Consider the following 26,679-nt stretch of genomic DNA (forward strand, 5'->3'; position numbering starts at 1 on the left):
TGTCTCATTTAATTCACATTAACAATAAGCATTACATACTTCATTGTACACAATTAACACTGAGTTAAAATAGTCAGACCAGCAATTTCCAGTTGTCATACCAATAAAATAAAACTCTCTAGAAAGTTGAAATTTTGGCTGTTTATTTTTAGATGCATGACAAAGCAGCAAAACGTGTAAACTGGTGAAGAACATGCTCCATCAAGTGCTCACTAAAGATAACCAACGCTTTGTGAGCAGCATACATTCAGGCACATGACAGACCCTGGCTCTGCAGCAACATACCCAGCAGAGAGTTTGGCTTGACACTGCAGGACTCCTGCACTGCAAAAGAATGCACTTGGCAGACAACCCTCACACGCCGCCCAGAAAGCAAGCACGAGACCTCTGTCCTTCCCTTTACTCACTCCTGCCCATCAGCACCGCAGTTCTCAAATGGACCCTGGCTATGAGCGGGTGGCTTATTTCAACTCTGATCTGGCATACCTAGGTTGCACAGCTGCAGAGGAAAGATTTAGGAAGCAATTCACTGCTGACCTGCATATAAAACGCCAAAAACCCGGAAGGATGAGTGAAGCCTGCCAGGCCTGTTCCCACTGTTGTGTGCAGAGATACTTCAGCTGCTGTAGTGCCTCATTTACAGCAGTTTACATAGAAAAAAAATTAGGGATATAGCTGCTTATTCTTTATACTGGAAATGAAATACTCAAATGTGTAATTGCAGAGACCAAAGGATCTTCAGTTTCTTATTTCACATGCACCCAAAACAAGCTTGAACATGGGGACAGGACAAATCCCACTGTCTTAGTGTTTGACAAAAGGGGAGAGACATAGTCTGAAGTAGGATCTGACAGGTTGTGCCACTGGGCAGACACACCCTTGTTCCTCCCACTCACAGCAATGCCCAACAAATCCCAATATAGCTTGCTTTATTATTTTTTTAATCTTTACTAAAAGACATATGGTATAGACTGTCATGCCCACAGCAAATTCAAAGTACTCCCCTTGCAAGACACTATTTCATCACAATCTGCTGTTTCCAGAAGCATCAAGGGGAACATGCAATACAGGATGTAATGTCTGTTTTCTACCTGGAGTCACAGGAAGTCTGACAATTCAGATAATGAAATCGGAACAAGGAAAGCAGTCCTGCCTGACCTCCTAGCTGTCTATTTTTGGAAGAAGACACATGATTAGATACATGACAGTAGGCTTTTCTTGTAGGAAATTCCCCAATAATTGCATATGCAGTTGTGTCTAAATAGCTTCTAGCAACAACAACTAGCTTATTTTTATAAGACAAAGTAACAGGGAGAGTACGATACAATCTTTGTTTAAGCTCATTTTTTATATTCCTTTTATTACAGAACTTCTAGTATTTCCAACTTATTCAAGTTCCTGGTATACTGCTGTCCTACCTCCCTTCTATTTCTGCTATTTCGCCATATGGTGACCATGTTTTTATGAAGTAAAAGAAGGCAAAACTTCTCTTACTTCTTTTGCATCTGTCTTGTGTGACTAAAATTGAGAAACATTGATTTGTAGTTTTAAACCTGACATTGTACAAACAGTTACTCAAAGAAAAATACCTGGACACTCAAGCTTTCATTGTCTAACATAAAGCACTTTATTTGCCTTCCAATGGCTGAAGTGATTCTGCATCACTGAGCAAAAGGAAATGCTGAGATTTTCAGACAGGAACTTTTCCCATTCGTATCTGCCCTGAGGGTACCAGCCCCCAGTGATGAATTTATCCCTAGGCCCAAAGGAATAACATGCCTGGGTTGGAATAAGGAACTATGAAGGACTACAGGGATAGGTGTCAGGGTCACCAGGACACAGGCTTCAAGACCAGCAATTTGATATTAACCTGCCATAGGTCTCCTTTGCTGGAAGCTACACAAGATGATGCAAGGATTCTGTTAATAATGAAGAAGTGCTAACAGGCTCACAAAATCTAAAATCCTGAGCCACAGAGAGAGGCAGCTGTGGGCAGCTTGCACAGGCCTTGTGACTTCTTCATTCCAACTGAAGGGCATGAAAATACTCTTTCCCCAATTGACTAAAACATATCGGCATATTCTGAAAAGACCATCTTGTGTTCTTACAACAACAGTAAATTTTCTCTCGATGAGGGCTCAACTCCATAAGAAAGTGTGTTCTTTAGGATTTAGAGGAGCTATAACAACAAAGCAATAAAACCCAACAATTTGTTCTTTGAGGATCACAGGCCTTGGGCTCCCTCTTAAAGAAGGTAGGAATACAGAGTCTTGGTTTGAGGAGGTATGCTCCCAGAGTTATCGTATGTTGCAAGGCCAGAACAACCATCATTGCTAATATAGACCTTCCAGACATATTTTCAAAAAACCTCAAAATGACAACAAAAATCCATTGGAGGAGGCTGATCAAAAAGAAGAATCTGCATTTTTTGCTTTCACCTCTCCAGCAAATATGAGTGTCTGTGTATGCATATATGTCTTTCCTGTACAGTCCCACAGCATTTTTTCCTATAGCCTATGTATAAATGCCAAAAAGCACGGAAACGGAACAATTCAGAAACTGACTCAGTTTCCGTGTAGACTTCCATAGTACAGTTCTTAGGCAACTGCACTGCTAGATTCAAGTGCTTGGCAATGCTTCCAATGTAACTAGTGTTTATTCTTTGCATTCCTGGCAAATAAAATTATTTTGTAAGAGATAAATATGCAACTAGGCTTGAAAAATCCCACTTCTAAACATTCTGTAGTATCTACAAATGGAAGTGTGCCTGAGAAGGCACATGAGCCTCACACAAGGTGTAACGCATAACACCTGGATTCAAAAGAGAGGAAATCCTAATCACATAGGCAATGAAGAACTAATTTGTATTCAAAGATCCTGTATATTAATACTTTGCATTAAAAATTATGAGCTAAAGTATTTTGTACTTTATGGAGGAGAATGAATTCATCAGATATGATTATATAAAAAGTATTTTCTAATTCAACTAAGACTATAATCTTTTGTGATGCAAGCTCATTTACCTCTGATTTTTGCAATTTAGTAGAACTAAATTACAGTGAATTTACCTTCATCAGACAATTTCTTACCTCAGGCCCTGGAGGACCCAATGGTCCATGGGATCCAGGATCTCCAATTTTCCCCTTAAAAAAATCCAAAGTTATATTTTTGATTGATTTTTTTAACAACAGATTGCTATGAAGATTTAAAAAACATTTATCAAACAGAAAGCCAACAAAAGTGTTGAGATGACTTTTCCACTAAATAGGGAATTTTGTAACTGCCTCTCTTCAGATTCAATTAAGATTAGTTCTTCAAATCTCTTTGAAGTCACAACAAAAAAAATGCAAATCAGCTTTGGACAAATAAAATTGGGTGTTTCGGGATGGTCCAAATAGTCGTATAAAAAAACCTTGACACACATAGCTGTTTTCACAATAAAAACTATGTATTATTTAAAAGGCCAGGAAGCAACTGTTACAGATATTGGTTTGCATATGAGTACTTATGTAGTTGAAGTATCCCATCATGGCCAAAGAAATGGCAGTTTTGTGATTAATATGAGTCTTATCCACATATGACAGTGACTCCATTATATACAAATACTGATACGCCTAGAAACTAACCAAAATATTTCTCTACATTATATCTGTTCTTCCACATTTTTACAAGTTTGCTGCTGCTGCTGCCGTAACTAGGTGTTCCTTGAATAAAATTAAAGCCTGTCCTGGAAAATCTTTTTTTAATTTGTAACATAAATGATTTTATTGTAAATGTATTCTACAAAGTTAAACACTATATTATTTGCAGGACTGAGGTCTCATATCTTAATTTAACATAAGTCAAGAAGCTGGTCACATTCAGTTTGTGTTTAAAATCTACAACTGTTCAGGAATGGGCTGATTCACGTGTTTATCTTTAAATGAAAATGCTTGTATCTTTAAAGGCAGAAAGGCTGAGTTTTCCCATCTAAGCCTAAGCAAATCTGTGTAAAAGTTTTGCAGGATTAATGTTTATATTATAAATTTTCTGGGACAAAGACAGTATTTTTTACTGAGTTTAAAGACCGATGATATTCATGAGGTCTAAGTAGGTTTATCAGATAGTGGCTTGATTGCACATAAGACAACAGGGACTGGAGTGATTAGTTCTTTAACAGCATAAACTATTGGCAGCTTTTAACTATTTATCAAAAAGAGGCAGACAGCAGTGATAAAAACAAGTGAGGAAAAAGCCAGGTAACCCTGTGCAATGCCTTTTCTACCTCAATATTTACAAACCCAGCAGAAGTGGCAGCACTGCACAGGTGCCTTTAAAGCTGCTAAAAATCAGTAGGAATTCATGACTACTCCCATCCCTGTGAGAAATGGCTGGGTATTAATGAGATTTCCCACACTCTCTCCAAATCCAGCTAGCCCAAATGGTCATCTTGGCAGCTCCCAAAGCTCTCAGTAAATTTGTTTCAAACATTACCAATACGTCTATTTCCCCACAAAGTGACTGTCACAGAATACTTAATATCCTAAGCCCTCCTATATTAAAATGAGACATATACTGATTTCTGTAATAAAATCTCACATCTTAGGACCTGACCCTCACTAGCCAGTCACCAGAAATAAAAGCAGTTCAGACCTTGTTCTTTGTGCATTTTGAATTAGGTAACTTCTAGAGGATTACATGACAATATGAACATAAGAGATAAAGAAGTAGCCAATATAACAACATATAATGATATACTGACAGCAAAAATCGATATGTAAACTTACTGGGGGTCCTGGCTTTCCTCTGGTCCCTGGAGGTCCTGGCAAACCAAGCGCACCCTGAAAAAAGAAAGCTATTAAATACACATGAAAATGTATTGTTGTGTTATGTTGGAAGCAATAGATTGCTACACTTTGCCACCTAAAACAGGCTTTGAAATAATTCTGCAGGATGAGAAGTGTCTTCTAACGTTCAACTTTCATCAAAAGACTTGTCACAGGATACGCTGTTTCAGTGACTTCTGATGTACTAGCCAAATAGGAAAGAAGATACTTATTTATCTCAGTTTCACAATATGAGGGAACATACCAGACCATGTGGTGCTGCTAACCACAGCTGGTCCAGGTGAGCTGCAGATGAATCTCAAAGGTTCAAGGGAAAAATATCTTTTACAACAGTTTCTTACTAGTTTCAGATCATACCATAATTCTTTCCTTGTTTGACACTTCTCTCAACACATCAGCCAGAACTCTGCCCATGCCCTTTACTTGTCTTTGTTCACTACTTTCTATAAGTTTTAATTAGCACAGCATTTCTTACAAATATGTTAATTCAGCAGTATCCAGTAGCTTTTATTACTACATTCTACTTTTATGCAACTGGCTTGTTGCATTTGAAGAGACTCAGAAGCCTGATGAAGTTGCTGAAATTGGACAATTTTGTGAAACAGTGCAATTATAAATTACCTTGTCTCCTGGGTACCCCTGGTCTCCTGGCTCTCCTGCAAGGCCATGTTCACCCTAAACGACATATTATTTTATACAGACATTTATGTGGCTTAAAATGGGGTAGTTATCAGAAATTGAGAAAGATTAATTTGATATTTAGTATTTAAAATTAACACAGATCTTTGAATGACAATACAAGATGTTGCACTGAAGCACCCCTCCAGGAAACCCTATATACACAGCACCGGATTTTGTTATGCCTAGTAATAAGCGCTCTCCAGAAGCTTGTCTGCAGTACCAGATTGTGAGACTGAAGTAATTTTAAAAAAATAAAAGTCAGAAGAGAAAAGAAATCAAAAGGAAAAAGGGAAGGCTTTGTAAAGTACATTATTTTGCTCAAGATTTAATGAAAGGAGCCTGAAAGAATTATATATCTCTATGAAGATAATGGAAATTATTTAAATCACCTTATCACCTTTCATTCCAGGCTGTCCCACACTCCCTGGGAGACCCTATTAAAATGAAGAAAACAAAAATCCAATGTTTGCCTATAATATGGAAAGCAACATAGGCAACAGGCTGTGGGATTGTTTAGCACCATACCGTGGGCCCCTGAATTCCTGATGGTCCACTCGGTCCTGCTGGCCCAATGCCTCCCTATGAGACAGCAAGAAAGGTGACTACATTAAACATTTGATGAAATGGAGTAACTTAAAAGACTGATAACATAATGTGGCGTTTTATGCACCACAGAGAGGAACCAAAATCTTTTCCAGGCTGATTTCTTGGGGAAAAAAGTATCCATATTATAAGCCTTTACAGGTCCCAACCACATCAGCAGAAATGCAAGAAACTAAACTTCCCTCTTTTCCTTTAGATTATGTATTGAAGAGAAGACTGCAATGCATTAGGCAATGCAGAATAAGGAAGCTTTCTTTTGTACTGCAACTGCACAGCCCATGGCTATTTCCTCTTGTCTTTACGGTTACATCACATCACTACTCTATAAAGCACTGAATTTGGCTTAAAGGAATTATTTTACCATGAGTAGTGCCATAAAACGTGACTTTTACTAGGATTTCTCAACTCTCAATGATTTCTAAAAGTTTAAAGTTAAAAACAATAACAAACCAAAAAAAAGAAAAGATGGGATTCTTCCAAAATACCAAGTGTGTAAACTTAACCTTAAGTTCTGATGGTCACGCTAACTTTTTCTGTTCTCATGTACCTTTACAAGTCTTACGAGGAGCAGCTGAGGGAACTGGGCTTGTTTAGTCTGGAGAGAAGGAGACTCAGAGGGGACCTTACTGCTCTCTACAGCTCCCTGAGGGGAGGCTGCAGGCAGGTGGGGGTCGGTCCCTTCCCCCAGATAACAAGCGACAGGACAAGAAGAAACAGCCTCAAGTTATGCCAGGGGAGGTTTAGAGCGGATATTAGGAAAAATTTCTTCACAGAAAGGGTGGTCAAGCATTGGAACAGGCCACCCTGGGAGGTGGTGGAATCACCATCCCTGGAGGTGTTTAAAAAATGTGTAGATGTGGTGCTTAGGGATGTGGGTTTAGTGATGGACTTGGCAGTCCAGGGTTAACAGTGGGCTTGTTGATCTTAAAGGTTTTTTTCCAACCTAAATTATTCTATGATTCAAAGCCCTTACTACATTTCTCCTTTCTGGGATTTATAAAGTTTTATGACTTGAAAATGAAAAGCGAATGAGAAATGAAAAAAATTCAGAATCTTAAAAGATCAACACAGAAACAGCAATAATATTAATGAAAGAGTGAGCTAAACATAAGAAATGATTTATCAATAGGTAAAACTATATTATATAGAGAAAAATCTATCTACTTTCTGCCTATTCTACTTCTGGACAAAAAAAAGGCAGTGTTATATCTCTGACTATGCAAGAATTTCGTAACAAATATGAATAAAGACATCTTTTGCTACTTGCTAATTGTGACATGGAAAAGATGAGATGGACATCTACTGATTTCCAGTTCAGCACACATTCATTATTCTCTGGAAACTTTTTTGGGTAGTTAGCAAAAACATTCCTCTGCAGCCATCATCAGACTCATGGCTCACTGAAGAAAAAGGAAGACTGATGACTTAGCATCTCAATGGTGCTTGGTAAAGCTCCCAAGAGAATTGCCACTCTACATTGCTTTAGCCTTACATGACTGCTTCAATGATATATTCTGTCATGTTAGTTAATGCCAAGATAAATTGTTTACATTGCTGTCTCTTACTTGTGCTTTATGTTTTAGTTCAGCAAGGCATTTCTGTATTAATGATACTGTACATTGAAATGCATACTTATGGCAACAATAGCATCGGTTGAAAAATCAGAGGGATACTAAGCTGGGAAATTTAGCTTACAAAAGCGATGGGAAGAAGTTCCAAAAGAGCTTTACAAAATTCAAGTTGATGAAACTCTTGTCACAGTCTCCAGATGTATCGTCTGACATAATTAACAGCAAAGAACTGGAACTATTAAAAAATAAAACTGAAAAGTGATCTCACTGAAAAGGGTTGAATTACTAAGGCTGTCAGTTTTTAAAATTGTCCTTCATCTACAACAGCCCTGCTATATGTTAGCACATGCTTATCGGTTAAAAATTGCTGATAGATGAAAACCACAAATTACTTCAGCTACATAAAGCATACCTTTTCCACCATTTCTAATTTTTTTAGAATGGTTTAGTTTTTTAGTGAAACTAAAACCAAATTGCTTTTACATGACAAAAAATAAGATACCAGAAAAGGAAAACTAATGCTTCCTAGTATTAGGGGTGTGTGTGGGGGGGTTTAAACAAAAATAGAAATGTGATAGCTCTGATAACTGTGGTGCTAAATTTTCTGAAAGTCTCCATCACATTAAAACTCATGGGTTTGCAAGTCTTGAGAGACTGACTGCTCAGCCAGCCAGAACTCTGAACTTGGCAACAGCTTTGTATATTACAAAAAATCATGGAAGAAAGAATTCTTGGACTCAGCTTGCTGATGCTGCTCACTTTGCTGTTGTTCTCATGAGTACAAAAATATAATTAGCTCTTGACACTGTATACAGCTGGGCTGGACAAGCTACTTGAATTAACACTGTTGGTTTCTGCCAGATTAATATATTTAATCTCATGTTCAATACTGCATCTTGTAATAGTATAATATGTTTAATTAACTAAGTATTTTAGAACAAACATTGAGATCTCTAGTTCTTTACGCAGTTTTGGATGACCACTAGCATCTGCCTGAATAAGGGCCATGAAAACAAAGGCCAGGGTGCACAAATCCATCTGGAGAGCAGGTGCGGTCAAGGAAAAAGGCTGCACCACACATGCTGTACTTGGGGATGCTACAGTCACCTGAAATTCCCCTGAGGTCTTGGTGAAATTATCCTACAGTTTCAAAAGCACAATGGTCCCTTGTAAATATAAACTCTGTAACAAAGGACAGGTCTTCCAATTATCTTACTGCCTGGGAAAGTGGGAACCAGAGTAACTAATATGGTGTAATGCAGAGACACAAAGGAGTGCATAATAGTAAATTTTACTGATGATGTGTATACAGTGTGTTAGTATCCACAAAAGATTCATGCCACTAGATACCGAAATCCTTTTTAGCCATGTTCTGACCTTATTTCAAAACCCCAGCTAGATCTGCTGATGCTTTTGAAGCTTCCAATGCGTGTTCAGAAAACTGGAGGAAATATTGCTGGGTCACTTTCCTTAACTATAAAATCTTACTGTAAGGTCTTATCAGCCACAGAGAGTTAACCGCCCCTGAGTGGCAATGCTAATGTGTTTGGGCTGAATAAACGAAGATACCTTTAAAAACAGCCTAATGTATCCAACAAGATCTATTAAGCTGTTGGAATAACCCTACCTTTATGGAACCACATTTCTACATCATAAGAACTTGCCCATACATATTTTTAATCACACATTTGTCATCCCAAGCACTAAACTCATAATAAGATCAGAAGCTCACTTGCAAATTTATTTCTACCTCCAAAAATGTCATTGTTTTTCAGCATATATACATATACCTCAGCTACAAACACACAAGTGTAGGGATCAAAGGAGCTCTCTGCTTCATAAAAGACCTCTAATTCCTTGTAGTCAAATGACCTGCAGCAGATAATGTAAAGTTTCCAAGAATTCTGGTCAAACCCTAATTCCAACAGAAGATGTGAATATTTGTGTATTCCCTGTAAAAATCTTGTTCCAAATGGTCACATTGTGAAACTAAAAGCTATACACATGAAGATTTAGCTTAATAATTGTACATAATGAAGAAAGAAATGCCAGTTTCTATGCTTTACTTTCTTGCCTTTACTTTGAATAAAAATTATGTATGGGCACATAATCAAAGCTTTTTTTTTTTTCCTTACACACATGGAACCATGCAGAAGAATCTCACATTTCAATGAGAGATGGCAGGCCACTCAGATGACGTTCACAGGCAACAGGCAAAACAATTGCTGATTTCATGCTGGTCAAAATCTAAATATACCATCAGTGTATTTGGGGGATTTTTTCCCCAATAGCTCATATCAGCTGAGAAGGACCTGGGAGTTCTAGTGGACAGCAAGTTGCCCCTGAAGCAGCAGTGTGCTCTGGTGGCCAAGAAGGCCAGTGGGATCCTGGGGTGCATTAGGAAGAGCTGGCCAGAAGGTCAAGGGAGCTGATCCTCCCCTTCTACTCTGCTGTGGTGAGGCAGCAACTGGAGTGCTGTGTCCAGTCCTGGGCTCCCCAGTTCAAGAGGGACAGGGAACTGCTGAAGAGGGTCTGGCAGAAGGCTACAAAGATGACGGGGGGACTGGAGCCAACTCTTTTATGAGGAAAGGCTGAGAGGACTGGGCCTGTTGAGCCTGGAGAAGACTGAGAAGGGATCTTATAAATGTCTACAAATATCTTAAGGGCGAGTGTCAAGAGGATGGGGCTGGGCTCTTTTCAGTGTAGCCCAGTGACAGGACAAGAGGCAATGGGCACAAACTGCAACACAAGAAGTGCCACCTGAATAAATATGAGGAAGAACTTCTTCACCTTGAAGGTGACAGTGCACTGGAAGAGGCTGCCCAGGGAGGTTGTGGAGCCTCCTTCTCTGGAGACATTCAAAACCCACCTGGATGCAATTGTGTGCAACCTGTCCTAGGTGAACCTGCTTTAGCAGGGGGTTGGACTAGATGATCTCCTGAGGCCCTTTCCAACCCTGAATATTCTGTGATTCTGTGATTATTGTTATATTTCAGCTACATACAAGTAGAAAAGGCTTTAGACTAGTGATTGAAAGTAATTTCTGTATTTCACACAAAATTATTAACACTCCATCTCTGTAAATGACCACAACTCAGCAACGTAGCAAATGGAGATTTGACCATGCAAACACTTATGCTCATAAACTCTAGGAAGAGCTAATCTGCTAAGTTTTAATCAAAATAATAAGCATCTTTTTAGATGTGATATATAATAGGCTTTTTTAAAAACTGAGATATATTTGTACAATTATCAAAATCCTTGAGATAAAATTCCAAAGACATTTATGTAAGAAAAGCAAACTAACTCAAAGCAAATTCTCAAGAATGCAACCTCTAATATTACAAGTAGTTTAATTGGCTCAAATATGGCAAGTGACAAGAATACAATCAGTCATGTTTGCATGAAGAAGGCTGCAAGCCACAGAGGTTCCTTGTCCAAGCTTCTGTGCCTTCACTATAGCAATACCATAAGAATCGCAATCAGGCAGCAAGGGATGACTTATTTTGTTATGAACACATCATTAAAAAGACAATCATGGAACTCAACTGGCACACTCAAAGGAAAAGTTAGATGACCATCAGTGTAAACTAACAAACATCAAGAATATTTCAGATCTCCAGATATAAATTAAAAAAAAAAAAAAAAAAACACAAACACTGGAGACAATCATGGCTTTCTTAATTGAAGTGTAAACATGCTATTTTCTCCCACATGTTATGAATATGAAATGGCTGGGTAGCCAGCCGTGACTGAGCCAATACCAAGAATCAAATCCAGGTCTTCTATCAGTAAACACATGAATTACTTAAAATAAGGCAGTAAGACACATGGTATGAAAGTATCAATCTTCCCCATCTCCTGTAGGCCTCATTCATGTCACAGAGCTTCCCTGTCACAACTGTATATATACAACTACAGCTTGCAATGTCATAGTGAGCATCACAACCTTATTCTAAAAACATAAGACAATTTTTGGACTGTGGATGTCAAAATGTTTGGAAGTATTGTGCTTTTTCAAAAACAAACACTGGCTTTAGGGGTATAAACTAGCCAACTTGGTTACTGCAAGTAAAAATCCCAGACATACCAGGTCAGAAATAAGCATAAAAACCCAAATCAAATATAGAAGTTCTCCATACTAGTTTTGTACAGTAATTTCAATTGCAATCATGGCTACCTAAACTAAAATCTTTTAAGATCTCTAGACTCTTATATTTGTTGTTATTATTTCAAACTTACAAGCCAAATATTCTAATGAAGCCGTATCAAAGTAAGTAATAAATGTATACTCACTCTTAGACCTGGAAATCCAGGAGGACCAACACCACCAACAATTCCCTTCAAAGAAAATGAATTTTAGATTATCTGAATTTTACCATTTTAAAAAATGCCCAGTGATAAGATAAAGAAAAGTGATCTGCAAAGCAAGTCACTAGGGTTTTTACAGAGTTCCTGAAGAATGACAACTTACCACTGTATGGGCAAACATGCTTATTAAAATTCCTGATTATGGAATTAAATCTCAAGATACATGCATCATTAAATAATTCCTGCATTACCAAGGAATGTGAGATTTGTTGCCATGATATTTAAAGTGGGAAGATGAAAAAAAAAATTCTTTGTGGTGGAAAAATACACAAAAATTTATTAAATATTCCTTTGAAAGATAAATAGGACACCAGCTCAGTTCATAGCAAGACCTTTGCAAATTAAAGGTTACACTCTTTTTGTGAAAAAATACTTCTTGATACAAACCACAGTACTTGTACTTTATGTAGAAGTAACAAATTCATCAGTACTCTACTACTGGCTCTGTTTCACTCAAGTTTAACTCAGCAGAGGTTAAAACACCACGGAGAACAGTTGCCAAGTTTCTATGCCATGCATGAAAGGCATATTGTAGCCCTCCAGGTCAGCTTGCTTTGCACAGGCTGTACCAACGTCTGGGACCTGCTATTCAATGGTTATCATACATAGGGTGCACTGCAGCCCGTCGGCACCCACACTGAAGGGGGATTTTTATGCAAGCAAATCTCAGCCCATTCTGAAGCTGTCCAACAGGGCACGGCTGCTGAGCATGGGACAGAGGACACCTTCATGATTTCCTCCCTTCTCTAGTGCCTATGCACCTTCTCCAGCCTGCTTCAAACTAACCACAGGGGAAACCGAATGCTCTAGAAACATCCTCCAAGGCAGACTGACATCCTCAGAGAAATGAGAGGGTGTTGTGGAAAGCAAGGATGGCATTACTCGGTTAAGCAGAAGGAATTAGGCATGGAAACAAATGTCATTAGTGTCAAGTCAGCATACAGAAAGAAATGTGTTTCCTTCATGTTCCTGCCACCACAGGCCTCCCCTGCTCTCCACTGCCAGCTCACGAACAGGCTCTGTAAATATCCCATTAGCATTGCAGCCCCCTGCAGCTGCAGCTCTGGCCCCTTGCCTGAACAAGCCCTGCAGGGTGAGTTTTGGGGGAAGCAGGGAGAGGGGTTGCTACCTGTCTGAGGAGGCAGTAAGATCAGCAGCTGTTTTGGCAGATTAGAAGGAACTTGGTTGCAAATGCTTGTGTTAAAAAAGGCTTCTTTGTAAAGTGCAAGTCTGTAACTTCAGATTCAGGCCTTCTGAGCTTGTTTCTATTAAATTACTGTTCTGCAGGTATTGTGGAAAGACAGTATCTGCTTTATCAGGAACAGAGGAACACTTGGGAGTACCAAGAGGGGAAGGAAGAACTTACCTTTTTATATCATATGCAAAGCAGCTGGTGATACTCATGACACCTCAGAGGGCTTTCAAGATAAAAAATGCCATACTGACACCACCTGACATTCCCACAAGGGGAGCTTTGCTTCAGGGACCAGAAATGCAAAATATTTTTTTTCCTATGTTCCAAAATGCTGGCACCAAACATTAATAAATCACCAGCAAAATTCATGTAAGCTTTTCTAAAATAAGTTTCTAAAATGGGTGTGTCAGGATGGGGAAGGCCTTCAAAAAGGAGACCATCTCTGCCCAGTTGCTGACTCTGGTCCATGTCAGAACAACCTTTATACACAAACTGACAGCAGTTTCCAAAGGAGCATCCAACAATAAAAGCACATTCAAATCAGCTGCTTTTTTGCCCAGCACTTACTGCTATTCCCTTGTCTGGCCCAAAGCCCTTTTACTGGTTTCTCATATCAAAGGAAACCTGAGTTTTGAGTCTGCAGCCAGTTTTCCTACAAATACAGCAAAGCTCCTTTGATAGCAGCCAGTGATGTGCCTGTGCCACAGTTTGAATACCATACCACGAGAGCACTTTAGCTTGCACACACTGCCAAGGACAAAGCTGTTATCATACTGATTATAATGCACTAAATGACATACTAGCATAATTGTATTCAGTAATAGTTCAAAGGATGAAATCAACTGTCAAATGCATAAGAATACGAAAGCTAGGGGTTTGGCATACATGCAGAGTCCCATTTTGTTAAGGTGATCTTAGAATAATGGTTTAAACAAACAATGCAAAGTCATATCCAATGCAAGAATTTTTGAAGAATTCGAATCAGGAATGTAATGAGGACAGCAAGACATTGATTCTCGAGGTAGTCAGCACATACAGTGGTGGAAACTGTTCTCTCAGTAGCTTTCTGGTTCTTTTCTCTTTCTTTTTTATACCACTGCTTATTACAATACTATCCTGGCAATTTCCATGGAAAAGTAACAGTCCAAAATTTTCCTGCAGACTTTAAGACATCACTTTGAGGCAAAAGTCTCCTTTCCATCTGGGAGGGGAGTTAATACTGAGTGTTACAAATTTTACCACGTTAATCAACACACAATTTGATACTTACAGGATTCCCATCTGGGCCAGGGGGGCCTCTATTTCCAAAGTCACCTGGAAAACCCTAAAGCAGAAGAGAGAATGCTTGTTCTTTAATATTCAAGACAAAAAGGGTGGTCTGAACACTGAATTCCTATAGGTATTAGAAATTAGCAAATCAACAAGTGGATTCAGGGAGAGAGAATGTACATTCAGGGAGAAGCAGAAAGTTTCAGCTGCACAGTTCAAATGAACAGAATAGTGGCATTTGCTTGTCTCCTAAATTCATAACCAAAAAAGATATAATTATACACAATGTGAGCATGGGGAAAAATCAGATGTCTGATTTGCTTTAAGAGCAATATTAAACAATATTACTTGAATTACTTGCTTGGAGTCTCTTTTCTCATTTAGTATTTTTACTTCAATTTTCCCCCTCCCCATTACCTACAGCATTCACTAAAACAATACTGTCCTTACCAATGTTAACACTTGGCTTAGTATGCGTCTAAAGATTGAAAAAATAACTCAAACAAGACATGGAAAAGCTTTATTCATTTTCTCAGAGACTAGGATACCAGGCCAGGGAAGAAATCTGACTGACCAAGTCAAGCATCAAAGCTTGAAATGGAATTTCCATTTCTTGCTTGAGAAGCAAAATGAAGTGGAAACCCACTACTTTACTGTCTCTAATCTTTCTTGCTTCCTCTCAGAGTTTTGCAGATTGCTTTACTTCTTTCTGATGTTGCCCACTGCAGAAGCACACAAATTGCTAGGGGAAAATGGTTTGGGTTTTTTTCCATTTTTTTTTTTGTGTGTTTTTTTTTGATTAATTTTTATCAGTATACTATTCATATACTATTTCTCCAGAAAAGCCACATGAAGCTAATAGAAGCTCATGCTATTAGTCTGAAGCAGCATCATGCAATATTTTCTTTATTCCTATCACTGTATAAAGTTAGAAGAAAGGACAGAGCACAGACCTACAGAGAAGTCAACATCCTTTTTAATTACATTGTAAGGTCCATAGAAAAGCCTATCATAAAATTTGCAAAATACCAAGCTGGAAAGGTATTCTGCCTGGAAAAAATCCAAGCTAAGATGCTCACACGGAAGAGACTTTTCCTAGAATGGAAAAAAAATCTCACACAATATTAGAGTACTGAGATAACTGAGAGATGGACTGACCTTAAAAAATCTGCCACAAAGCACCAGAGTATTACTAGTCCATCTCCATGGGGAAAAGGAGCAAATTCCATCCCTGCGATAATTTTTACATGAAATACTCTGTCTTTTCAATGTTTGAATGTCTTTTTACCCTTCCCTGTGTATCAGGAACAGTACTTTGAGGCATTAACCTTTCACCTCTCCAAGACTGTGTTCAAACCTGCTGCAGGTCAAATGTACAATTCATTTGGCCTTTTCAATCTACCTTGTTTGGAGGACATCCACATAGCTGTCCAGCTCAGGGCTCAGTAAAGCAGTGTCTTTCCTTAATGGAATGGGGGATATGAATCATCAAACAATATTATATGACGAGCAGTCAGAAAGATAATATAAACCGCAGCAAGCAGGTGGAAAAAATTGTATCCTAAACCGAAGTAGTTTAAATGCAGCTTAAGCCATATTTGGCTTTAGTAGTAACTTTAACCAAAAAATCTAAAAGTCAAGGCAACTTTTAATGCATATATATATATATGTATATATAATGTATACACACTGCTAAAACAGTATGTTGAAACAGCTTAACAGGCTCTTAAATCCCATCATCGTGCTGTAAATTAATTTGGGACATGCATAACACTCCCTGTATGATCTTTTGGGTTGATTTTGTCTGGAGTTTTTTTCTAGATTCTCCTCCAAATTCAGGAAAGCAAAAGATAGGAATGCCTCTCACAACAACGAAATTTTTATTCAGGATCTGACCATGGAACTCACAAATAAGAATCTATAGCTGTAACTGTAAGATCTGACAGTACAGATCTTTACACCATGACTGTCTTATTGTTTAAAAAGTAGAGGTTCATAGGTTAAGGGTTAATAAAGCAGATTACATTGATTCTCCAACCATACACCATCGGCCAGATTTTTGCAGAACTCTGAAAATGCACTGTAAAATTTCACACATGCAAAATGGGTATTTCACAGTGCCTATGCTGTTAAAAGCTACCAGCTGACATGGCACAGACAATGATTAATTTACCACCCTTAGCATCATATTTTGGTTGTACTGTCTACCATTGGTATATGTTAACAGAGGCAGAATTGCCATGACGCACGTGAATATCAATATTTTTTTTAATGGAAACACACAAATGAGGCATCTAAAGTGAAATGCAGGATGCAATGGGACAGTTTTACCAGCCACCAGATCATAGATGCAGGTCACAGATGACGTTTTACATACATCAGGAACCCAGAACAGCATGAGTTATGAAAGGGACAGATCACTCACAGTCATCATAATCCCATTCCCAACATCATGTGTCAGAATTCTAACTGATGATGATAAAACTATCTTGGTAAGTAGAAAAGTGAAAAGGAAATGTGACATATGAAAACAGTCAGAAAAGTCTAATAATGGAAGTAAAATACTACTGTGCAACAAGTGTTTTATTACATCAATATCATCATTTAACATTACTATTATAAAGCATACAAAGGATGACTATTCATAATTTTAATACTAAACAGAACTGTTTTTACAGTTACAATGGACTTAATAAATTCTTGGTATAATTTACCAGGTCTGTTCTGTCACTTTGACTCCTGATTGTAACTAATCCCATGTAGAAGAGAACTATGTAAAACATTCCCCCAAACAGGGTCAAACTATTTATGTAAAAGCACTATGGATCATACTAATAGGACTGACAATTCATTAAAAATACTGCAAACTAGCCAAATTTTATATTACAAGCATACAATGGGAAGAAATTGAATACATACGCTTCCACTATGAAATACTTTTTTAAAAGCATATTGTATACAAAAGTAATCTAAAATTCAAACAAATCCTCACTCTATAATCTTCACTCTATAATCTTCACAATAAAGATTTTGGTAATTGAATATTCTGTTCCATTTCAAATATGCCAGAGATATTACAAATATGAAGAACTATTCAACAAACCTGCTAAGTAGTAGCATTTTGTATGTACAACCCATTACACAATCCACTTTTCTTATACTTTAATGTTACTTCCAAAACTAAGATCATATTTGGGACCTGTTTTCTTTCTGAAGGCTCTCTGCCAGTCAGACAGTTTTTTCCCCAAGTATTATTATTGACAGAATTTTTGTCCAAGTAAGTTGCATCCTAGAACACAAGGCAAGGAGCCTAACTTCAGGCACCATGCAATTCCCAACCCAAATTTCATTTAGCGACCATGTCCTGCTCCAAAGCACCAGCGCTGTTAACTGTTAGTTAACAGTCCAGGACACTGTGTCAAAAAACATTGTCATCACAGTTTTCATTGGGGTTAAAATAACACATGTTCTCTAAGTCTGTGATCCAGCAAAGTACTTCAAGCCAGGTTCCCACATTATTGCTTTCCTAGTTTGATCCCTAAATTAGTAGCCTTCGGTCAAATAAGTACTTTATAGATCATAGAAAGCATTCCTTGGGACTGAGGAAATAACAGCATTACAGAGGAATCATTACTGAATGAAAGCAATCATGGACATCGTACAGTGGTGGTTTTAGTGCTCTGTCACCTATGTGTAACCTCTCTGAATTGATTTATATGAATACAAGTCCTTATCAGAGCATACCCTGGCATTGCTAGAAGCTGTGCTCTTAACTGTAAATTAAAAACAGCTGCTTACTACAGCATGCACAGCACCAACTGTTATGGATTGAAACAAACTACTACACTGGCAATCACAAGCCTCAGTGTAATCTGCCACAGAGAATGAGATGATAATGCAAAACATGTTTTCAGAGTACCCTCCTGTCACCTCCTCTTCATTTTCCACACTGAGCACAAGCCTTTGCTTTCTGTCCAGGTTCTTTTTCAGCATTGCACATGACTCACCAGTACAACCCATTGCCAACTACTGCAAGGTACTGATGGCACAGATCCCTTCTTGCCCAACGCTCAGATGCACAAAAAGTAGGATTTTATGCAAATTATAAGTGAACTACAATATGGTCAACAAGCACAGGAGCATCCCATCCTGCTAACCAAGTAATTAAAAAGCAGATTCTTACTTTGATTTTACACCTTAACAATAAGACAGCAACTTCAGAAAGAGCAGTCTATCAACTTAATGACACTTCTCTGGTTGCCTTTCTTTACATCAAAAGGAACTCTACTGAAGGCTAGTGCCTTTTTTGGCTGGTGTTGGATCACACAGAAAACAAAACATAATTAGACAGAATTCTCCACAACTTTCATAGCATACACCAAGGGCCAAACGATGGCAATCACAGTACTGCTGCCGAACAAGCTTGTTCAACATGTTAGATGAAAGTCATCTGAACAGCTGAGTGCACAACTGGAGAATGCTATCGTAGTTTCCAATCTCAAACCACAAGCAAGTTGAAATTGGAAACTCCTGGATAGCTTCAAAGACCTAAAATAATAAGGTTGCAGCAGAAAACAAAACACTTGGCACTGAAGATATACCACAGGAAATACATAAACCTTCATAATGTATACTCGACAGATTTGTGTTTATTTTCAGCTGTAGAAATACATGCTAAGTAGAGGACAGCTTTAATTTACCACAGTCCAGAAACATCAGACGTTAGCAGCAGTTGATTTGCATTCACACCAACACCAAAATCAGACTTACAAAACTTGGATCTGTGCATCTTGTGCTAACACTGATTTTATAGAATATATTTATATGTTCCTGTCATCTGTCAACCCTCAGGTAGCTGATATAATGAACCAGCCACAAGGCTCATCAGATTAAGTCTTCCTCACTTCAGAATATCTAGTACTTATAATCTGCACAGAATTTGCAGTACTGTAAAGTACTAATTGGAAACAATAGAAAGTCATCTATCGAAAAAGTAAAAGTACCATTTTTCAGCTGATTAAAGTTGTGTATTATTATAAGAGTGAATTACAGATGCATTTACATTGGCAGCAAATATTGTAACAAGTGTTAGAAGCTTTACCTGTCTCCCTTTAGGACCTCTTTTTCCACGAAAGCCTGGGATGCCCTGAGAAAGAAATAACCCATCATAAGTAGGTTTTCTTTTCAATAGCTTAAGTTCAAGTAATCAAACCTGCATTTCATTTGAAAAGACAGTGTAAGAAGAAGCACCATAAAAAAAGAAAAGAAAAGAAAACATTTGAGCAAAGAATCATACAAACAATGTCCTATAACAGGGGGGACAAACCACAAACTTTGCTTGTCTTTACTGTGGCCACATCAGAACTATGAAGGGCCATATCCTGCATCCATCAAAGCACATGGCCAGACATCCTTTGTGCTCAAAAAAACCAAAACAAAGCTCAAACACAGATTGCGATTAACATTTCCATAAAATTATCCAACAAATGACAAATACTGATTATTGACTAAAAAAAAATTCTTCAATGAAAAATACTCATTATGGACATTCGTGGTAAGAAAAAAATACCCCTAATCCTTGCATCTCTAGATAAAATTCACATAACAATTTATAGCTGCTCTCTATTTCACTTTAGCACCAGTGCATTTCATTGATTAGACTAATTAGATATGCGCTATGTATTTAATTTCCTCCACATCAGTTTTGCTTGTAAAGACTCATATGAACCGTTATACTTTGTACTTCCCCCCACCCCCAACCCCCTGCCTCCTAACATATATTGTATTACCACCCAAATATCAGTATTTCATTAATGTTCCATTAAACCTACCCTTTCTCCTTCAGGTCCTAGTTGTCCTGCCACACCTGGAGGTCCAATGAAACCCTAAAAACAGAAGAAAAATTCTTGATTACAAGGCTGCTTCCCACCAACACATCTTGCCCCTCAGTATTGGCCAGCTGTGGGTTCAAGATCCAGCGATTAAATTCAGGTTTATTTGAAATGACCAGTAAAGCTCAATCAACTTAAATGTGACTAGGATTTACTCTCCAACCAACAGCAAAAACATTTCCTGTTATAAGGGTACAGAATCAATTAATAGGGAAGTACTAAGTTTTCTAATAAGACAAGTTGCAGAGATATTTATTAGAATAAATGAAATACGAAACAAGCTAGTTTTTCTTATGCATTAAATACATCAGAAAAAATGTTCTCATCTTTAATAACACTGATCTCTGCTATATGAAAGTCTTACAAAGTTTACCCTGTCATAAGCAGAATGTTCTTCTTAAAATTCAGTCACAATGCACTTCTCCCCCACCTTCCTCTCAGAAAGTCAGAAATAGATCCTCTCATGTAATCAGTTGTATGAAGACAGAAACATGCTTTTGACTCAGCAGAAGTGGCAGTTTATATTTAAATTTATAAAAACAGTAGCAGAGATGGATTGTACACTACCAGATTCAAAGTGAGATTGGTACAAAAATATTAGGAGTTACTAAAAAAGAATCCCTTGCTTTCATCTGTCTCTCTCCTGTCCCCCTATGGTAACTATTTGGGATTTTCGGGTTTTGTGGTTTTGGTTTTTTTGTTCTTGTTTGTTTGTGGTTTTTTTTAATTATGAAAGATAGGGCTGGATGACAAGATGTGCACTAACGAGATTAAGGAAAACAAAGGCTCTTCATTTTTCTACAGTTCCTTAAAACAGCTGAGAAGCAGAGTATAGTCTGATTGCAGGAATGTTCTAAACTCAAGGTTCTAAAAATACTTCCTATCATGTTTCTATACACTTCCATGGCACAGCTGTATGGCCCAAACAGGACTGTGCATCTTTTTTATTGGAAAATGCTTGTAGAATCCAAATAGGGGATTTAGCCTTAAGACCTGACAGGTGTTTTTCCCTAAAATTACTCATATGTTGGCCATTTTCAGCTTTGTGTAAACAGAGCAGTAGTAACTTTTCAGGAAGTGACTGGGATCACTTAAGGTCTTCTTGGTTGAGGGGAGAACGAGACAAAATGCATTGAGAATTTGAGCAAAAATAAACTGAAGAAACATAGAGGATACAATCCCTGAGGGTGCAATATCTGTTGACACTTGATCCTGACAAACTAATTTTTCCCATCACTGTAATGAAAACTGACATCAAAAAAACCCACCCCGAAAAACCAGACATATTAAGAAGCTGCTGCAGGTAAAGGTTTTTAGTAACTACATTAAAAAAAGGAGCAAAAGCATATTTAGCAGCACAGTAAGATTATTTTAATAGGTATTTGAGAACACAGCACACTGCTCAGCAACCTATACAGCATGAGCTGAGGGCCTGAAAACACCTAGCAAAAGTCTCCTTCAAATCCTAGGTGCAACCAGAAACATGCAAGTTTCTGGAAACCCATGTCTACTGCCTGATGGGGAGAGCCTGAAAAAATACTTATGCACATACAAGCATATGTAGGCATGCACATGTGCCTATTAAAAAAAAAACCAAAATAAAAAGAAACAAACAAAAAGACCCAGAAAAAAGGCAACCTAACCAAAAGCAAAGCTTGAATCAGCAGAGCATTAAGAGCCTTTGGACCCTGGGACATAGATGACTACAACCAAACCATTCTAAAATCTCAAGAGCACTTTTACATTTTTTATGTGACAAGATGCTTTCCCTTTATCAGCTTCTGTAGCTGTTACAGATTGCAATTGCCAGATATGTCTCCCTTCTTGACAGCTTCCATTATGGAAATAATGCTTCAGGCAGGAAACATGCACTCCTCTTCACTCCCAGCTCACACATCCACATTTAGCATTGCTTTCCTTCTCTTGCCTGCATGCATTCCAAATGAAGAGGACGGGCAACAATGGAAGACTGCTCTATGCTGCTCACCATGGAAAAAAAAATAAATCCTTACATGTGTTTTGAAAGAAACTCTATGTTTTCCCATTTGTAGGTTCTGTAAAGACAGAGTAGTTCAGAGGGCATACAACTGGCAGAGCTGAATGAAATTCCTCATCCCCTTGCTTATTTACCGTATGGGCAAAAATACACAGGCATGCCAAAATGCTTAAAATGCTTACTTACTCTTACACCTTTAGGACCTGGGTTACCTTCTGGTCCAGCTAAGCCCTATTACAAAAAGACATGAGTTGTATTTCATTTTAAACAACCAGATACGATCTATTTAAAATAACTGTAACAGCATTTTTTAACTCTAAACTGGCAATACATTCTTTAAATTATTAGGATTGAAGAGGGTGTCATAAAGCACTCCCCTGTTCAGAAAGGTCTCCCATTAATTCATGGCTGAAAGTTAAGACAATGACTGAAGCTTCCTTTACATTAAAATTATTTCTTCTAGCAGGAAAATTTTTTCCAGACCCAGTGATCTGGCATTACAGTGACATAATTTCACAGGACTTTTCATAAGCTTTTATATTTGGACACATTTCCCATTATTTTAAAGCTAATGTTAGAACATCATATGTAGTCCAAATGCTTTAAACATTTTCTGTGATTCAATGCAAACATGTTATCATCCATTAGTATATAAAATATTGTAATGGAATTTTAAAATATATAGCCATTGCAAACCTAACCAAATAAAACACTGAAATATTGGTCAAATTCACCCTTTAAGCAGACACAAAACCATAGACAGTTGTGAATTTGGTTTATATACCTTTATATGGGGAAAAAAATGAATATTTCTACTTTATGTCTTATTTCTATTACTGGACTGAGGTATCTGTTAGCCTGTATGTAATTTTTTTTTAAAAAAAAAAATCAATATTTAGATAAGTGCTTGTGTTTATAGAAAGCTGCTTTCTGGCTTTATTGGTTCTCCTCAAATATCTCACTGTGGAAAAAAAATAAACTCTTAATGTTCTGTTTCCTTAAAGGGCTGAAGAAATAGTTTCAGCAGTGAAGTAAATACATTGCTGAAAATCAGGAGGAACTCTACTACAACAGGAAGTTTCCTATCACTTCTGGACCTGATATATGAAAAAGATAAAACACATACATCCACATGAGGTTTATGAAGGAACATAAAGTGTTTAGAGATTCAGTACATTGGTAGTATCATGTATGTATTCCAGAAAGGCACAGCATTGCTTCATCTAACCCATACAAGTGTAAAAACCACAAGACTCAACATTACCTAGACGGCATTACCTGTGAAAGAGGTCTGTTTTAAGGATAAATGATAAGATATAAACAAATACATTTATACTATTAACAGTTCCAAAAGAATTAGATATGGTACTTTTGAAAGGAACAAACAAGAAAACTCTCCAAACTGCAAAGACATAATTAATATAGTTACTGCACCTGCCTGCCAGGATAACCAACTGCCCCAATATTGCCAGCCATTCCCGGAATTCCCTAAGTGGAAAAGGGGGATGGGGGAGGGGGGGGGAGGAAAAAACAACAGGTTTAATGTCATGTTTTGGAGCTTATTTGTTTTATCATTTCTCTTTTAACACCTTGTCTTAAGCCAACAGCTTAAGCTCATAGAAAAATTGCTCTCGGAGTAAGCTACACCACAATACCCTAAAATTTACTCATTATACATAAGTAACTCCACCAATTTCATTTACGTATCCTTTAAAAGGCATTACAAGAAGAGTAGTCTAAGATTTTGTGAAATACAAGTGTGCGCACCCCCATATTTCCATAACAAAACATAGATGCTATTTATAAAAAGTAACTGGGCTAGACTACAGGAGACAGCTCCTGATAATGAAGGAACTGCACTGGTCTTAGCTGTATTAGAACAAATGTGTTCTCGTTGGAGAAGAATCCTTGCGTCTTTACAAATTATTTTTTTTTGTTTGTTTCTGCCAGAATCAGGTCAATATAGCACTGGGTTAGTCATGAATATAACGAACTATTCTTCATCTTCTTTCTCCTACTCAAATCCAAAAGCCAATTTTGTTATTTTATTACTTAGCATCAGCACATCTGACTACTTATTTTCAGACAAATGTGCTTTTCTGAAATGGTGCCAAATGCCATGTGCCCATCACCAAGATAGATGAAGCTTCACCTACCTCTGTTCAGTTAATTTTATTTTAAATAAGCCAAGTTAATAAACTGGACACTCTTGCAGCCTGACCCTCCACCCACTGTCACACGTCAGTGTTACCACAGCAATGGATCATGTCTTCCTCTCTGAGCTGTTCACAGGTGATTTATGGTGAAACAGTAATCTTAGGAAGCAGAACTCAGAACTGCAGATGCAAAAAAGGGGTTGCAGTATTTTTTATTTAAATGAGCTGTCATTGCGATGATTCTGTCACCTGCTTTCAGCTGCTAGTGATTCATCTTCTGACAGATGTTCTTTCATGGAACTAGGACCCATGGTCTCCTATTTTGGCTCAGATGTACCTCAAAACACATGTATACGAAAAAACTAAAAAAGCAGTAGAATCATTGCATTTATACCTTATCCTTTAAAACTTTTCCTTTGTTACCAGCTGTTCAAGGAGTTTCATGACTCTCAGATTCAGAGGAATGTCTGTCCTTGCTGTACAAGTTTCTAAAAACTAGAAACACAGGTAGGTGCTACAGATGACAATTAACTGGTCTAACCCATCACCTTCACCAGTCAGGCCTCAAAATACCAGCAGTATAAACTACATGCAAAATAAATCTCTTAACTCTTTCATCCAAAGTGTTCTCTTAGAAAATACTCTGATGTATCTTTTAAGTGATAATAATGAAGGAAAATATTTATAGCAGCTGCACGAAAACATTCAGGTATCAAACAGCTGCACATCACCAGTTTTCACATTCTTGAACATGCATTGCCTTTGAAGGAACTTACATGCTTGACTGCATGAGTAATGAGCAGAATTGCTTTTCAATGCAAGCTTCACTTTTTCCTCCTCCATGGTAACTAACTGATTATCTTTCATCTGCAACTTCTTCAAAGATTCACTCTTCCCCTGATGTTAAGAATGACTTTCACTGGCTATCTCTTATCTCAATGCTAAATTATAGTCATTACAGAAAAATGCCTGTGGGCTTGTAATAAAAATCACCACTCATTCAATTAAGATTTGTGTATAAAACTCATTAAAGTCATGGATGATGTTCATAAGTTTTCATCTCCCTTCGGGTGTCTATCATCTTTTATCATCGCCATTTCCCTTTCAGCACTGTCCAAGAGGAAACTCATGCTTCCATCCACTCTGCCATTAGGAGCCTTGTTAATGCTAACAGGGTGCCTCAGCAACTGGATGTCTTTGAAATTTATGTTCAGATTGCTTCTTGAACTGACATGGAAGTGGGTAAAAAACACTAAATAATCTTCATTTTCTACATGCTAGGAGATTTAAAATGCATTAAAATGCATTGAGAGAATCCAAACTGTGCTTCTAACAAGAATTTTACACCCATCTCCGGCAAGCCAGCATGGTAGTTGAAGAAAAACAAGCTGGTCTTTTCCATTCCATTTAGACCATTTTTTACCACACTGATCTCTAATTAATCTGAATTCTTGATGAAGAATGATCAAGTATTTCCTTAAGCAGTCAGTAATTCACATTGATTGCTTATATTGAACACTTATATTGGATTATGCATTCTTCCATGCTCAATTGTTTATCTGTAGAGTATAGTGTACTCTACTTTCATCACTTACCTGCTCACCCCGTGGCCCTTGCAGTCCCGCATAACCCTTAAGACCCTGTAGGTGGAAAACCAGGTATGCGATAAATACAGTTAAACACACAAAATGGACCCTCTTTTCCTACTCCAACCTCCCTTTAACAAGAAACATTATCCAGTCTTGCTTGTCTGCAGCATTAGTACGGTTTACATTTAGCAGCTCATATGAAAGCTGAGTTAGAGAAAATGAGCAAGAAATCTTCATAGCAGTTTAGACACTTTAAAGATATCAGGCGCTTAAAGACAGTTCCAGACTTGCACTCTTCTAAACAAGTGAGTACATGGGATGCTGTTGCCAGTTACTGCTGAAACTGAAGAACTAGATTTGGTACAATGCATTTCCTCACTCCAAATCCTTGTCACGATGCCCTTTCTGAAGAGGGCAGTTCAGAGGAGGGGTGTAAGTAGAGGGTCATTCCAGAGTATTCTAGGATGCTCTCCAGAAAGACAGACCTTCCAAGACACAGGATATCTCTTTTCTAAATTAACATGGAACAAA

General features: G+C 37.8%; 1 protein-coding gene across 4 annotated transcripts in view; it reads right to left on the reverse strand.

Annotated features, from left to right (window-relative positions):
* The window catches only part of COL24A1 (collagen type XXIV alpha 1 chain), a 147,537-nt gene that overhangs the window by 83,129 nt on the left and 37,729 nt on the right, over nucleotides 1-26,679 (reverse strand). For all 4 annotated transcript variants that reach the window (XR_005106781.1, XM_037404530.1, XM_037404531.1 and 1 more), the window contains exons 8-19: nucleotides 26,155-26,199; nucleotides 23,838-23,891; nucleotides 22,590-22,634; nucleotides 20,348-20,401; nucleotides 19,618-19,662; nucleotides 14,518-14,571; nucleotides 11,978-12,022; nucleotides 6,033-6,086; nucleotides 5,897-5,941; nucleotides 5,448-5,501; nucleotides 4,767-4,820; nucleotides 3,090-3,143 (exon numbers count right to left, since the gene is read on the reverse strand). Coding sequence is in view for 3 of the 4 variants with exons in the window: in XM_037404530.1 (XP_037260427.1) it covers nucleotides 3,090-3,143; nucleotides 4,767-4,820; nucleotides 5,448-5,501; nucleotides 5,897-5,941; nucleotides 6,033-6,086; nucleotides 11,978-12,022; nucleotides 14,518-14,571; nucleotides 19,618-19,662; nucleotides 20,348-20,401; nucleotides 22,590-22,634; nucleotides 23,838-23,891; nucleotides 26,155-26,199 (603 nt within the window). In the remaining variant the exon portion in view is untranslated. The remainder of the gene's footprint in view (nucleotides 1-3,089; nucleotides 3,144-4,766; nucleotides 4,821-5,447; nucleotides 5,502-5,896; nucleotides 5,942-6,032; nucleotides 6,087-11,977; nucleotides 12,023-14,517; nucleotides 14,572-19,617; nucleotides 19,663-20,347; nucleotides 20,402-22,589; nucleotides 22,635-23,837; nucleotides 23,892-26,154; nucleotides 26,200-26,679) is intronic.

The sequence above is a fragment of the Falco rusticolus genome, chromosome 11 (genome assembly GCF_015220075.1).
Source record: "Falco rusticolus isolate bFalRus1 chromosome 11, bFalRus1.pri, whole genome shotgun sequence".
In the NCBI taxonomy this organism is placed as follows: domain Eukaryota; kingdom Metazoa; phylum Chordata; class Aves; order Falconiformes; family Falconidae; genus Falco; species Falco rusticolus.